Source organism: Acartia tonsa, chromosome 14, assembly GCF_053477335.1.
Source record: "Acartia tonsa isolate MP-2025a chromosome 14, ASM5347733v1, whole genome shotgun sequence".
NCBI classification, from domain to species: Eukaryota; Metazoa; Arthropoda; class Copepoda; order Calanoida; family Acartiidae; genus Acartia; species Acartia tonsa.
In genome coordinates this window covers 12397529-12413944 of record NC_137273.1, presented here as the reverse complement: position 1 = coordinate 12413944, position 16416 = coordinate 12397529, and the positions used below count along the sequence as shown (strand labels likewise).

The window sequence follows — 16416 nt, the reverse complement described above, 5'->3', positions numbered from 1 at the left end:
GTTCTGCGTTTAAGATCTATTTAATAGTTATTTTTCGCATCGTATTAGAAACAGCTTTCCGCGGATATAATAATAAATAAAAAAAAACTGGTTTTAATATAACGATCATAATTTAATATTCGTAGAAAACTGAATTTAATACTATACGGTACATGATAATTTTCAGTACGGCTGAGAACCGGTTCTAATCCAGCGGATATTAATAGGATTTAAAGGCATAAAGGAAAATCATTTGTAATTTAGCTTGGTATAAGCCACGCAAGCCAGGATGGAACAGAGCATAGGCTGTACGTCAACAAACCACAGGATGAAGAGTTTAATCAAGAAGCTCTTAGGAGTATGGGCTATCAAAATGTGAGTTTTTTTCTCAAGAATCTAGAGGGATAAGACAATAGCAGATAAACTGATGTATATCCCCAATGATGATACACAAATTACCCCTTCTGTAGATTAAAATTATTGGTTTAAACGTTAAGACACTCAACTTAATGAACCAACCAATCAAAATTAATTAAGGTCTTCAAAGTCCAAACATAATAGGTAAAATAATTCTTATTCGCGCATTTATATACACAACGGAAAATATTATTGAGTATTGACTATTCCAAATTATTTATGGCCTTTTTTTATCGGTTCAGCCGTTGGGCTGCTGGCAGCCATCAATGTTCTTACTTTTTTTTGTTGAATAATCGACGATTTTAGCAACAATTGACCAAGTCCAAATAATCTTAGAATGGATTCCTGGTTGATGATGGGTATGAACTGTACGAGCATACAATAATACCCACTACTAGAGAACTAGCTGAGGAATTTATCAAATATATCAAGCATAAACATGCTCAGCAGGTAAGTGTTATTCTTTCCAGTATGGCTTCCAATCTGATTAATATCCTCTGGATTAGAACCGGTTCAAAGCCATATAGAAAATTCATGTATAGCATCGTATTTTAAATGATTTTTCATGAATATTATAATAAAAATCATAAAATTAATAATAGTTTTATTAGACAAGGCCTTCTAACTCTCAGGGCTAACAAAATGGGTTTTAATCTTGTAATTTTTTATTTTAATGTCCACGGAAAGCTGTCTATAACACGATGCGATAAATAACTATTATAGTTGTTGTTGCTGTGTTTTATGAAAGCAAAGCTTTTCTATAATTAGGGTTGGTCCGTCCGTAATTTCGTCCGTTACGGATGGCTTTTTTCGTTAATTTAGGCATGTTAGAATTGTCCTATCGATTTCAAACTTTGCATGGTGATTCCTGTAGTAGTTAGGTATGATTCAGAAAGCTTATCAACTCTATAATCACTACTTTTTTAACAACAAATTTGTATGTGATCTAATTATCCGATTGATCTGATTTTTGGTATACTGATTTCTGGGACAACAAAGTACAATACAATAAGCGAAGCAACTCTATAATCAAGTCCTAAAAGTGTAAGTGTGTCCATAAACATTAACCTGTATCAATCAGTTTTTCAACAAATTTACTTACAATTTTGCTTCGACTCTTATACATTTATATTATGGTTATTCAGTTCCGACACTATACAAGTGTTAATGTCCGTTTGTCCTACATTTTCATAGCTTCGCTTATATGGATGTTGTCATCCTTATTATGTTCTATTTATAAGGATCAGATATAATCCAGTGATATTAAGGGATAAGACAATGGACAATAAATTTTTGTTCATTCCCATTCCCCAATGATGACAAACAAAGTTGCCCCTTTGTAGATTAAAATAATTTGTTTAAAAGTTTAGACAGTGTATTTGTAATTTAATTGTGTATTTTTTAGACGTATTATAGAGTTTAATGACATTGAATTTTTAAGTGTTTTTAAATTTTATTGCTTTATAAGATATATTCAAACATAAAATAATTGTTAGGTCATTTTTCTCATGGATACAGGGATATGACAATCGCCGGCTAATTAATCTTTTATCTATTTGGTTCTGTTCGAATTATTTTTCATTAACTGTTATTTTGACTCTAGGACTCTGATGGAGTGATCCTAGTTGTATTACATCCAGAACCACTTATTGAACTCATCAAGATTTTGATCCAGGAATCAGATTTTTAAAAAATGTTCTAATATTGTTCAGGAATAGGAAAGATACCCAACATATTTGTCATCATACACAATTGGGGGGAGGGTCATAATGAAAAAAAATCTAGACTTATAAAATGCTTTGTGGTAAAGGAAAACCATATCGGTCTAGTGGTTAGCAAGACTTTTTAGATGGACGGACTGACATCCTTACTTTTATATAAGGATATATTCCAAATCTGATACTTTTCCCGCCAGTTGATGTTGGAAAGCGAGTTTCTGAAGATAGTGAAGGGTTACTGTGTCCTGGAACCAATCATAAGGAATGAATGTATTCAACCTGTAAGTATGCATTTTTTCAATATGATATAATTGTTCTATTAGTTTAAAAACTTGTTTTTTTATATTTTCATATCTTTTCTCTTCTAGTGCAGTGGTTTTGTTTTGCTCTTAGCCTCCTAGGCCACAATGTTATGATTTAAAAAAAAAATGAAAGGAGAGTTTGCTTTGCTTATCGCAGTAACATAATATCTATAATACAAAGTAGAATGGTGTTTGTTCGTCCGTCTGTCTGTCCGTCCCTTAAGATCTCGGTAACCACTGAACCGATCGGATTCTACTCTTCAGGGAATATACCTACTGGTCCTGTGGTGGTTTTAGGCTATTTTTTTAGGGGGGTGAAACACCCACCCCCCCCCCCAAAAAAAAAAAATTAATTTCCTCACCCCCTCGAAAAAATAAGGGGGATAGTATGGTTCGGAGCACCAGAAATTTTTAAAAAAATTTTTTACTTTTTAAAAACGATCTTATGGGGCAAAGCCCCTAGAGGCAAGGAGCGAAGCCGCTGGTATATAAAATACTATTAAAAAATTAAGTCCAGCATTTGACAAGATCTTACGCATTGGAAAAATTAACAGATAGGAAGTATTAAGATGAGTTGTATTTTGTACATTTTATTATGGATAACTTTAACACAGAAGATAAATTGATTTTCCAGCATTTATTTTATTTTATTTTATTATAACTTAAAAATAGCAAGGCTACTGAAGACTTTTGATGATATGATGAGTCTTACTAACATTATTCTTTTCAGGAAATGCCTGATCAAAGAATTTCGCCGATTTTGGCGGCTGACATTTTTGGGATTCCTAAACCGAAAAAGAATTGTGTTCATCAACAAGCTGTCAATGTTCTCAAGTAAGAAATATTTTTGTTTTTGTGTATTCAATATCTATAATACAAAATAGCTTGATGTCTGTCCGTCTGAAGCTTAAGATCTCAGTAACCACTGAACCGATTGGATTCTACTCTTCAGGATATATAACTATTGGTCCTGGGGTGGTTTTAAGCTATATTCTTGGACATCCCCAACCCCTCCAAAAATGAAATTTCTTCCCCCCCCCAAAAAAAAAAATTATATTCTGGAGAAACTACTTCTCATAAAATTAGCAGCACCAGGTTTTTTTTTAAATTACCTCTTGGGGCAAAGCCCCTATAGGCTAGGGGCGAAACCCCTAGTTCATAATTAAAGCAATAACACCTCAATCCTTTAAACAGGAAAACTTTATACTTTCCCTCAAAGTGCTTAATCTGTACTTTACCTGCGGTGTCCTAACCTAACCTTAACTAGAGTAAAACACAAAAACTATTCTAGCTTTAATTAAATTTTTTATAAAATAAAGGGGGATCTGTGCTTGACTATTTACTATGAGGGAATATGCAATTATGAGAGTCACAAAAGGGTGTAGTATTGGCATTTCCAATAAAGATAAACAAAAATAACCTTTATGGTGATTTAAAGTATTGGTTGAAAAGTTTGGATACAACTAAATAATCAATCAAAATTTGACAAAAGTACTCAAGGTTTTAAAACAACGAATAAGATAACATGATTGGGTACCAGTGTAATTTAGTATAATGTCCCTCTCTCCTAGAAGCTAATGACTTGAATGAATAGGTAATTTTTTATCTAAAAAATGTAAATAAAAATTCTTTATTTGATAATTATGTAAAAAATAATGTTTTAGAATCAGCAATATAATGACTGAAACTAACATACTACGGTAAGATCATGTTATTTTTTCAAATAAACTACATATTAATAATTTTTAAATGCGAACCTTTTCTATAATTAGGGTCGGTCCGTCCGTACGTCCGTCCGTCCGTCCGTCCGTCCGAGACGGATAGCATTATTGTCCTGGGACAACAAAGTACAATATTAAAAGCAAAGCAACTCTATAATCAAGTCCTAAAAATATAAGTATGTCCATAAACATTATCCTGTATCAAGAAGTTTTTCAACAAATTTACTCACAATTTTGCTTTAAATTTTATTCATTTATATTCTGAATATTCAGTTGTAAATTTATACAAGTGTTAATGTCTGTTTGTTCTACCGTTTCAGAGCTTCGCTTATATGGATGTTGTCATCCTTGTTTTTTTTTTTTATAAAAATAAGGTATGGATTTCAGCTATTTTTCGACCAATTAACATTAAATTAGTTTTCACTTTTCATTATATCTAAATTTTCAATATTAAACGCGCTGTTCGTTAATTGTTCGTTTGTTTGACTTCCTGATATGTTGAGCTTCGCTTTTCTGGAAAGTAATCATTGTTGTTGTTAGTGATGGTAATATTTCTGGTGTGAATGATCAACTAGTGAAACAGTTTAAATCCTATCTCAACACTCTCAAGGACCTGGATCTTCTCTACATACCTCTCAAAGATAAGGTTAGCTTGTTAATGTTCAGTTCAGGGATCATAAGGGATAAGACAATGAACGATAACTTAATTTATACCCCATTGATTTTAAAATTACACACACCTTTTGGTTGAAAAGTTGAGACACTACTACTTTCAATAAAACAATCAAAGTTCAATTAAATTACCCAAAGTTTTGAGCCAGCAAATAATATTTTTGAAACTGAGAGATACTGTAATTTAAAGTCCTCGTTTAATCCCTTTTTTTTTGTAGATGCGTAGAATCCCAAAATACCTCTTTTATCTCCTATTATCTTTGTACCTATCAATTTCAATATTTTAGCATGTGACTCGGCTGCTTTAAGATATATGTACTACTTGAGATAATTTCATTTTTTGGATCAACTGCAGTTCACGGTAAAGAATGCCTACAAATAATCTGGAATAGCCATAAATCAATAATGCATAATTATCTCGAAGTGCAGAGAAATGCGCGAAAAATCTATTTTACGCGTTTTTTCTTCAGTTAAGCTTTCCCTGTGCATAATTGGATCTTGGCTATTCCAGATTATTTGTAGGCATTCTTATGCCGCTTAAAATGGTGTGCGGGTATGATCTGTACGTTCAGCCGTTTGGCAGCTAGCAGCCTTTAAAATTCATAGAGTTTTGGAAATATTCGTTACCAGGAATATTTTACTGTGAATTGCAGTTGATCCTATTTTTATATTTGTAGCATATTAATGGGGTGGCATAGGTTGCAATACCAGGGATAATATTTCATTATTTCATTATGTTGAAAATGTTATTGTTTAGTTGAGACAGCAACTAGCAGACGTCAGAGATGGGGGTGGGGATTTGTGTGATCCGTTCCCCAAGTCTGTAATGGTTAGCAAAAACTATGAAGAAGCGAGCAGAGTATTTATTCATGCTCTCCTCTACAGTGATATTAACTTTAAGCGACTTGGTAAGTTTCTAGCAACACGCAATTTGTGTTCTATATAGCTCAGCTTCTCACTATGTACATATGTCCAGATAAAAGTTTAACAAAGTTTGTTTGTCTGTCTGTCTGTTGGTGCTGTTGGAATGAAAGAAGGTTATAAAGTACGAATTGTTAATTTTGGTCGGAATTAAAGCCATTAAAACAAAAAAAATTATAGGCATTGGGCATTGTTTCTATTTTATCTTGAATTAAAAAAAAGCTTTTAATTCAATGATAAAATAAGGATTGGGTCAAATTTTAATTGTCTAAATTTTGTTTATTATGCCTTTTTACTAAAAAGGCATTCAGTTTTCACTTCTTCCGCCAATTCAAAATAATGTTTCAATGCTTTACCTTTATTTGTATAGCTCTTGGGAGTAGGTTTCGCTAAAAATCCGTAAAGGTGTGAGTTGTAAGGCTTAAAAATAGTAGTAGAACGATAATATTCACTAAATATGTGTATTTCTTATTGAAAAGAACTAAAGACAAAAAAAGTTTTTAATGTTAACATAAGTTTTTATCGTTCTACTACTGTTTTTAACTTAAAACTCACAATCTTTACGGATTTTTAGCGCACACATTTGTCCGTCACACAAGGGATGTTACAGTGATGCCTAAGTCTCCATGGTTTGTTTACAAAAAAGACATATCTTTTTCATTTTAAAAAGCATCAGTTCTTATGAAAGCTAATCTTGTTCTATAGAAGTATGGAGTGAGCTTGACTCACGTAAGTTTGAGTCAAGATTGTTTGGTATCATTGAAACAGCTTTCCCCAAACAGACAGACATTGAAAGAAGGTATTTATATTATATATTCTTATTTTAAATCAGTTGATGAATGCTCAATTTGTTTATAAAAGACGGAAAGACTGGTTAGCATTTTAACAAAAGATAAAAAAAGCTTAACTTTGAGAGTAAACTATCAAACGCTTTGTTTTGGTCTAAACTCCACAAAAGTGGGTGGCGGGTTTCTTCGTATTTTGACATTAGCATTTGATTGGTTATTTTAGGTTAGGTTAGGTAAATGGTAATGAATGCCTCGCAGGGTTAATATATTGGCCCTGCATAGTTAGAGCCCCCCTCAGTGGCTAGAAATAGGATAAAAGCTACTGTTAAAATAGGACGAAACCAATGCGTTTGATAGATCACTCTCAGGCGTGAGCTTTATTTTTTTGTCTCTTTTAACCTTGAGGGTTTTCTCATCCCTTTCTTAAACTCTAAAGATAACTCAAAAAAAAGAATTATTTTCTAATACCTACTCATTAAAAAAAGTTTGTTTACTTTGAAATTTAAATAAAATAGTACATTATAAGCAAATGTTTAGGTTACTTCAAAGATGTGTGAAGACTGTTGTGGAAACAATGTGTCTACACAGAGAGAAAAGAGACTCTAGCAGGGGCAGAAATAAGTAACATTTTTCTCGTATTCATTCGAATCCGGTGGATAGGAACCGGTTCTCATCCATACGAAAAAAATATGTCTAGCATCGTATTATAAACGGCTTTCTACGAATATAAAAATGTACAATCATAAGATTAAAACCAGATTTTTTAGCCCGTGCCTTCGGCACCTCGGAGCTAAAAAACTGGTTTTAATATTATAATTGTACATTCTATATCCGCGGATAGCCGTTTATAATACGATGCGAGAAATAACTATTCTTACATTTTCAGTAGTAATGTTACAATAAAATGGTCTTCAATGTTATCGTTTTGTTTGCACTTATGAAATGATGTAAAAACATTTTAATTGCGCTTGTCTGCCGATAATATACATTGTATTTGTTTGATTTTTACTAGCAAAGCTCCTTTATTTTTAGATTCGGTTCTACCGTACTTCTGTAGCCCTTGTCGTTAATTTAAGTACGTTAGAATTGTCCTATCATTTTCAAACTTGAAATGATAGTTCCTTTAACAGTTACTAGCGGGTACGCCCCTAGAGGCAATAGTTATCAGCATAAGGAAAAAGGATAAGAGGATGAATACTCACCCCCTTTTCATGGTAAAATACTACTTACCCATCCCTAAATTTTTAAAGAAGATTTAGCAGACGAAAATCAAAAGCCGCCCAGGGCTTTTTGTATGTCAATCATAAATAATAATGTGAATAAAAAGAAAAGCGATATTTAGCAAACAGCCGTGGGCGGTCAGAATCAGCTGAATGTTTGTTATGAAGAAAATTTCCCCCTTTTTATAAATGAAAGGATTCATCTTTCATGCACAAATTTTTTTTAAATAAAAATAAATTCTTTGTAATTTTTAAGGGGGGGGGCACATCTGACACTTTTGCGTAAACAGGGATTATGGGCTTTGTCTTAGGAGTTATAGGATAGGTTATTTGGGAAAAAAGTTTAGTTTTTGGGTGTATTTTCCTTATATTTAAAAAAAATTTTGATAGGTCTCCAGGTTCAGGTGCTGCAGGCTGGAAGGTCACTTCTGGACAGGTATAAATGAAAAAAAAAATTTGTTTGAAGAGTTAGAGATCAACTTATTAAACCAAATATGCATCTTTTGGGATGTTATGAGCATATATGAAGAAAAAATAAAAATCAGCCTCCAGGTTCAGGTCCTGCAGGCCTCCAGGTGAATTCTGGACAGGTAAAAACTGAAATTTTTTACTTTTGAAGTTAGAACAAAACTTATTTAACAAAAGTTACTACTTTATGGATTGTATGAACTAATTTGAAGAAAAATTTGAAATCGGGCTCCAGGTACAGGTACTGCAGGCCTCCAGGTAAATTCTGGACAGGTAAAAACTGAAATTTTTTACTTTTGAAGTTAGAACAAAACTTATTGAACAAAAGTTGCTACTTTATGGATGGTATGAACTAATTTGAAGAAAAATTTGCAATCGGGCTCCAGGTTCAGGTACTGCAGGCTTCCAGGTAAATTCTGGACAGGTAAAAGTTGAAAAATTTTAATTTTATAGTTAGAACAAAACTTATTTTACAAAAGTTGCTACTTTATGTATGGTATGAACTAATTTGAAGAAAAATTTGAAATCGGGCTCCAGGTTCAGGTACTGCAGGCCTCCAGGTAAATCCTGGACAGGTAAAAACTAAAAATTTTCACTTTTAAAGTTAGAGCATAACTTATTTAACAAAAGTTGCTACTTTATGGATAGTATTAACCAATTTGAAGAAAAATTTGAAATCCGGCTCCAGGTACAGGTACTGAAGGCCTCCAGGTAAATTCTGGACAGGTAAAAACTGAAATTTTTTACTATTGAAGTTAGAACAAAACTTATTGAACAAAAGTTGCTTCTTTTTGGATGGTATTAACTAATTTGAAGAAAAATTTGAAATCGGCCTCCAGGTACAGGTACTGCAGGCCTCCAGGTATTAACATATTTGATATAAAGATTTTAGTTTGGAATACACTTTTTTAACTCTCTTCTTTAAGATAATTTAGAATGTTTTAATATTTTCCATCAAATACAAATTGTCAGGAAATGTAATAATTTCTAAGTGTATCTGAAATTTGGCTGATATACAAAATAATATTTATCAATTGTGTAGCTCACCTTCTGTGTCTGACTGTCCATTTCTTAATTGCTATCACAATAAATAGTTGAATTATCTGTAAACATTCTACTTTTTTTTTCTTCAATCCTTACGTTAGTCTTCTGTTCTCTTAATTTCCAATTATTTTTATTTAATCTTTTTCAGTAACATCCTTCCACAACTTGTTTTCTTACCTGGGTATGGATAATTTATATTTGTTTTATCTTCTTAGGAATTTTTTACTTTATGTAAATAGTTATTGGTTACCTTTGTTGAATAAGATCTGAAAGAAATGGCACCATCTAATGTTGATATTCTTCAAATTAGTTCCTACCATCCATAAAGAATCAACTTTTGTTAAATAAGTTTTGTTCTAACTTATAAAGTAAAAAATTTCAATTTTTACCTGTCCTGGATCTACCTGGAGGCCTGCAGGACCTGAACCTGGAGCCCGATTTCAAATATGTTAATACCATCCATAAAGAAGAAACTTTTGTTGAATAAGATCTGAAAGAAATGGCCCCATCTACCGTTGATTTTCTTCAAATTAGTTCCTACCATCCATAAAGAATCAACTTTTGTTAAATAAGTTTTGTTCTAACTTATAAAGTAAAAAATTTCAATTTTTACCTGTCCTGGATCTACCTGGAGGCCTGCAATACCTGTGCCTGGAGCCCGATTTCAAATTTTTCTTCAAATTGGTTAATACAATCCAAAAAGTAGCAACTTTTGTTCAATAAGTTTTGTTCTAACTTCAATAGTAAAAATTTCAGTTTTTACCTGTCCAGAATTTACCTGGAGGCCTGCAGTACCTGTACCTGAAGCCCGATTTCAAATTTTTCTTCAAATTGGTTAATACCATCCATAAAGAAGCAACTTTTGTTAAATAAGTTTTGTTCTAATTTCAATAGTAAAAAATTTCAGTTTTTACCTGTCCAGAATTTACCTGGAGGCCTGCAGTACCTGAACCTGGAGCCCGATTTCAAATTGGTTAATACTATCCATAAAGTAGCAACTTTTGTTAAATAAGTTATGCTCTAACTTTAAAAGTGAAAATTTTTAGTTTTTACCTGTCCAGGATCCACCTGGAGGCCTGCAGTACCTGAACCTGGAGCCCGATTTCAATTTTTTCTTCAAATTAGTTCATACCATACATAAAGTAGCAACTTTTGTAAAATAAGTTTTGTTCTAAGTATAAAATTAAAATTTTTCAATTTTTACCTGTCCAGAATTTACCTGGAAGCCTGCAGTACCTGAACCTGGAGCCCGATTTCAAATTTTTCTTCAAATTAGTTCATACCATCCATAAAGTAGCAACTTTTGTTAAATAAGTTTTGTTCTAACTATAAAATTTAAAATTTTCAGTTTTTACCTGTCCAGAATTCACCTGGAGGCCTGCAGGACCTGAACCTGGAGGCTGATTTTTATTTTTTCTTCATATATGCTCATAACATCCCAAAAGATGCATATTTGGTTTAATAAGTTGATCTCTAACTCTTCAAACAAAATTTTTTTTTCATTTATACCTGTCCAGAAGTGACCTTCCAGCCTGCAGCACCTGAACCTGGAGACCTATCAAAATTTTTTTTAAATATAAGGAAAATACACCCAAAAACTAAACTTTTTTCCCAAATAACCTATCCTATAACTCCTAAGACAAAGCCCATAATCCCTGTTTACGCAAAAGTGTCAGATGTGCCCCCCCCCTTAAAACGACAATATCTAAAAGTAAAAAGTAAAAAAAAATATTTTTTTAAATGTTGTTATTTTAGTATTGTATATATTTAATAACAAAATTTTCTTTTTATTTTTAATTTAAATATTAAATTATTAAAACTTTACATATTATTTTTGTAATCCTCCCATTTGAAAAGTGGTGGAATAGCAATAAAATTTAGCGCGGCAACAGCGCTAATTAGGCCCCTGGGCCCACTGCCTATTTTTGTCTTCAAGTTGCTTCGATTCCTCTCTTTTATTTTTTTCTCTATGGTTATCAGTAAGCCATTGTGGCCACTTAAAACAGGTTTATTTATTTTTTACAACAATTTTTTATTATGCTATCAATCTCATTTTGAGAACAATGATCCCTAGATTACAAATTTTTTATTTGATATTCACAAAAATTTCATGTTACGTGATCTATTGATACTACCTACAAAAATATATCGTTGTAAAAAAAAGTTAGCTTGTAACTTCTGCACTACATAAACAATTTTTTTTTAAAGATCTGGATCAAGCGACACGAGTGAGGGTTCCATGCCCTGTGAGGAACGTGAACATTCACCAATTAGAGACAGACAGTTTAAAGACCTTCAGACGTTTCTATCAGATACCATGGCTAATGACAGCAGGAAAGAGTTGTAGACTAGTTATTAATCGCATCGTATTATAGACAGCTTTCCGCGGGACATGAGTTTTCAGTTTTCAGTTTCGGAGCCATACTGGAAAATATTTTTCGAAGTTTTCCGATTACATACAGACCGATTAGTAGATCAAGAATTACGCTATTTTAAAAGTTCAAGGGCATTATAAAATCTACTTAAATATTGCTTCTAAAAGTGTTATACGATTTACGATTTTTCAAAAGCAAAATTTTACACAAAATATATGGGGTTGAAAATTACTTTATAATATTCTTGCGGCTACGCTTGTAGAGGTCTCTAGGGGCACTTGACGGAAGGGAGGGGTAAGTCAATCCTTCCACTTTCAATTCGAATATTAAAAAAAGTTGGGGGGGGGGGGGGTTGAAAGATTTATCTGTGGGTTTTAAAAGTATCCTCCCAAAAAGAGTAAATTAACCTTCTCTTGACTTTAAGAATTTTCACTGTTTAAGAAAATATATTCTATCTATAAGTTGGCGATATCTTAAGCTACAGACAAACAGACATAGTATCCTGTTACTTTTATAGATACTAGCGTCTGCGCCCCTAGCATCTAGGCGCTCTATATTCGAAGGAAGGGCACAAAAATAGCCTAAAACCATTCCCAGACTTTTAATGAAAATGTAAAAGCCTAAAACCATCCTGGGACCTATTGTAGCGGACGGCTCACCTTTGCTTTTCAGAGCCACTTAATTTTGGTCCGCTGGTGTTTCATTTCTGTGGTTTAACATTTTATCAGTTTCTTTCAATGTAGTCTGGAAATAGTAGAGCAGTTATTTTGACTCGAATGTTCGGTAAAATTAACCTAGAATAAAAAAAAACAATATTAATTCTAGGTAGTTACAATAAAAAACGGGTTGGCTAATAAAAGTGCACTTATAAATAAAGAAATGAAAGAATAAAAATAAAAAGAAATTTAATTTACAATTTACATTCCATACTAAAGTCTTTGTTCACTTAAATTTCATTCTACTTAATGTATTAAAGAATATGAGCTATAAAGTACTTACATTGGCTCTCTGTTAGGTTTGAAGTTTGGTTCCAGTAGAATAGTACATATCCAATTAATCCCCTAGTTGCGTTGTTAGGGTTGGTGTTCTTTCCTTGATGGTATTTAGCTTGAGTTATTGTGACTTGTTCTCATTAGCTTTGGTTGTAGCTGTTCTTGTTAACTTCCTGCAAAGATAACAATTGTTAGACAAGGCCAGATTATATTTCCTTATTGACGTCAGATTATTTAAACATTATTTTGAACATTTACTTGAATCCTTGCTACAATAAAGAAATTAAAAAGAGTATAATATTCTATACCTTTTATTTCAGTGTGATAAGCAAATCCCTTTACAGGTAGGGCACACTAGTTTCTCCAATTATCCAAGGCTGGTTTTCCGCCAATCAAATTAGTTCTGCTTAGGGGTCTTTTGTTTAGGGGTCTTTCTAGCATTAGGGGTCTTTCACACAACACAGATCTGTTCTCTGTTTGGGTATCCACCTAAAATGGAACAGTATTATTGGAGGCCATTACAATGGAGGTTTAAATTAGGTACTTTAGCTCTTTATTCTTTATATAATTTACTTTGGTTTGACTTTACCAAAACATTTAATACATTAAGTTTACTTCAGTAGAAAGTTCATTAAGTCACTTGATGTTAGTTTGACTTTAACAAAACATTTGAAACGTTGTTTAATTTAAATTCAATCTTCATATGATTTAGTGTTAGTTTGACTTCAACAAAACATTTGATACTATTTGAATATTTCACCTTATTGTTCGTTTATCTTGCATTGGTGTATCCTTTCAACGACTTCGCTGTTACAAATTAAATATAAAAATTTTCTCACCTAGATAGCCACCCGTTATATTAAATATTTATTTATTCACTTACTTTTACTTTCTGAAATAAGAAAAAGGCTTTAAAACTTTAAGTTGCTTTTGATTTTGTGTGCACATATATTCTTTACAATGATTTCCTATGAACAAATACAGATTTAAATTCTTTTTGGACGTAATTGTCTTTATTTTCTTTGCTTTAATTACTTTGGACACAATTTTCATAGAATAAGTATTTAAGAGTGGGAATGATATTTAGTAATTTAGAAATTAATATTTAGTACTATAATTGGGTGGCGTGATGTGAAGATAAGCTGTCGACAAAGCAGTTTGTAGGCTCAGGTCTACTCTTTTCTCAGAATCATGTTGTAACTCTTTTCTCCTCTTAACTTTTTCTCCATGATTTCAACAGTTAACTTGTTCATCGTTTACAATGTCTTCGCCCCTTTCTCCAGTAAATCTTCGCCCCTTTTCTTCATCAAATTACTTGTTTCTACACCACAACATTACTACTCTTTACTCGGCACTCTATGGCTTGTGTCAACATCTCAACTGTGGCTCATAACTCCTAAATAGTTAGGATTAGCATACGTCCGTTACACCTATCAGAACGTTTTATTTAAAGGAGAACCAAATCGTTTCAGCGGTTAGCGAGATCCTTAGCTACAGATAAAAAAGCTTACTACTTTATATAATACGATATGTTTCATTCCAGAATCATAGCAACTCTAAATGAATCTAGGGCTCGCTTTTCGCGCCTGACTCTGATCAATATATCTAATTCAATGGTCAAGATGTTGCATAAACATTTTCAGGTAAAAAATAGCTTTTATGCAATTTTGAAAAAAAGGAGTCTAGTGTTCACTTTTTTCACCATATTAAAAAAATGCCAATACTTTCTCGTCATTTTATTATCATTATCATTGTGGCCTTGGAGACTTTCGAAACAATGGTGCCACAAAATGTGGGTATGTCCGTCCGTTTGTTAGTTTGTTTTGGTAGTTACGCTAATAGAAACACTAAACTACGCCACAATTAATTTAGAGACACACTCTCTGAATTAGCCAATAAGAAGCTTGGCGGGTTTTAGGGGATAGTTTGACCATCTAGATATGCCTATTATATTTATTAAATCATTGTTGTTTATTCTTCATTTTCGAGGCGTTTAATAGCCGAGGATTAAGAGAGGACGGCGGGGACATAAATAGAAAAATCTAAATTTTCCACTAGGGCTTGGTTCTAAACTCTGGTGCCATGTGGAGTAAAGCATATAAAAAAACTTAAAATTGATATATATGAAAAAAAAATCTCAATAACTTCTAGGTATTCAGTTATTTATTCTTTAAAAATGTTTTTACTTTGTTTAACGAAAGCTATGCTATCAAATACTTGCATGTTCTTGTCTGTCTAGAATTACCCCGCATTGAAGAAGTACATGGAAGAAAAAATGCTGGAATCTTGCAACCACGAACTCCTACCTCATCTTAAGAAATTAAAGGGTGGCAAGATGAATCCTACAGGTAAAATATTGTTTTTGTCATGTTTCACAGGGATCTAAGGGATAAGACAATGGTCGATAAATTGATGAACATCCCCAATGATAAAAAATTACCCCTTCTGTATTTTACAAATAGTGGTTGAAACGTTTGAACACTTAACTTAAGGAACCAACAAATCAAAGTTTTAAAATTTCCCAAAGGGATAAGACAATAATCGATACATTAATGTATATCTCCAATGATAAAATTCCAAATTACCCCTTCTGTATTTTACAAATAGTGGTTGAAACGTTTGAACACTTAATGAACTTAATGAATCAACAAATCAAAATTTTGGGGACTAGTGTAATAAACAACATACTGTCCTCACATTAGACTTGGAGATCGACTTCCACCCTCCCCCTTCCCTCAAGTGCCCATAGAGACCTTTAGTGGCGTAGCCGCTTGAAATATAGAAAGTCGTCTTTTGATGATAGTGTTCAGTTCAATACAAAAATTCAGACGCCTTTCCATTCATCGTTTAGGTCTAACTCATTACAGAGAAAAGGGGGGAGGGGGGGTTAATGCAACCATCTCGTAATCAATGATTAAATGGCACTTAGAATTCGAATTTTGGTCTGAATTTTTGCATGAATAATCCTTGGTAGGTCTATTTTCCCTAAATCGAACAAAAAGTTGGAAAAGTAACGACTAAAGGCTGGCGGCTCAGCCGTTTTGCAATTTTTTTGGTAATCTTAACAGTCAATTAGTCACGAAACCTATCTCCACATAATACTTTTTGTCACGCAAAAACCTTATAGCCGGTAGCTGTTGGTACTAGAAATTCAAAAAATGGTTATTGCTATCATTTAACATAAATTAAACCAAAAATATGTTTTTAAAAGTTGATTCCTATTTAATTAATGATGAATTTGCCCTGAAAATAGGCAAAAAACGGCTAAACGGCTGAGCCGTCAGCCGTTACTTTTCCGACTTTTTGTTCGATTTAGGGAAAATAGACCTACCAAGGTTTATTCATGCAAAATTTCAGATCGAAATTCGAATTCTAAGTGCCATTTAATCATTGATTACGAGATGGTTGCATTAACCCCCCCCCCCCCTTATGTAATAAAATGTAATGTATTTATGTTTTTTTTTAGAATTTCAAGCTTACAGCATAACAGATGTGATCCGAATGAGCCATCAGTATTTTAATGTTAGACAGAGCTACTCAGATCAGGTTAGCATTGTTCTTGTTTTATGAATAGTTAACTTTTTCAATATGTTTTTTAAACACATGTTGAAAAATAAGGATTTGCCCTCCTTACCTGTAGAAAACCCAGGGAGAGAAAGGAAATTTGGATGTAAAATACACTGGTACCCAAAGTTTTACAACCACGTTATCTTATTCGTCTGCTCGAAATCTTTGGGTACTTCTATTAAGTTTTATGTCCAAGCTTTTTAAACTCGAATTTTCATCAAAGGAATTGGAG

At 32.7% G+C, this 16416-nt stretch overlaps 1 protein-coding gene and 1 long non-coding RNA gene across 6 annotated transcripts in view; one reads left to right on the top strand and one right to left on the bottom strand.

The window, feature by feature from the left end:
- The window catches only part of LOC145305754 (uncharacterized), a 45620-nt gene that overhangs the window by 17967 nt on the left and 11237 nt on the right, over positions 1 to 16416 (top strand). For all 4 annotated transcript variants that reach the window (XM_080147532.1, XM_080147530.1, XM_080147531.1 and 1 more), the window contains 14 exons: positions 244 to 354; positions 733 to 846; positions 2000 to 2071; positions 2312 to 2395; positions 3147 to 3250; positions 4081 to 4116; positions 4678 to 4783; positions 5567 to 5717; positions 6436 to 6529; positions 7056 to 7139; positions 11459 to 11585; positions 14189 to 14260; positions 14857 to 14965; positions 16084 to 16163. In XM_080147532.1, the coding sequence (XP_080003658.1) occupies positions 244 to 354; positions 733 to 846; positions 2000 to 2071; positions 2312 to 2395; positions 3147 to 3250; positions 4081 to 4116; positions 4678 to 4783; positions 5567 to 5717; positions 6436 to 6529; positions 7056 to 7139; positions 11459 to 11585; positions 14189 to 14260; positions 14857 to 14965; positions 16084 to 16163 (1344 nt within the window). The remainder of the gene's footprint in view (positions 1 to 243; positions 355 to 732; positions 847 to 1999; positions 2072 to 2311; positions 2396 to 3146; positions 3251 to 4080; positions 4117 to 4677; positions 4784 to 5566; positions 5718 to 6435; positions 6530 to 7055; positions 7140 to 11458; positions 11586 to 14188; positions 14261 to 14856; positions 14966 to 16083; positions 16164 to 16416) is intronic.
- LOC145305759 (uncharacterized) lies at positions 12371 to 14047 on the bottom strand. Of its 2 annotated transcripts, XR_013874705.1 has the most exons (4): positions 13457 to 14047; positions 12926 to 13106; positions 12625 to 12790; positions 12371 to 12419 (listed from the first exon to the last, which is right to left on the bottom strand). It is a non-coding gene; the product is annotated as an uncharacterized LOC145305759 (long non-coding RNA). The 2 variants fall into 2 exon arrangements; XR_013874704.1 differs by having other exon boundaries at positions 12926 to 14047.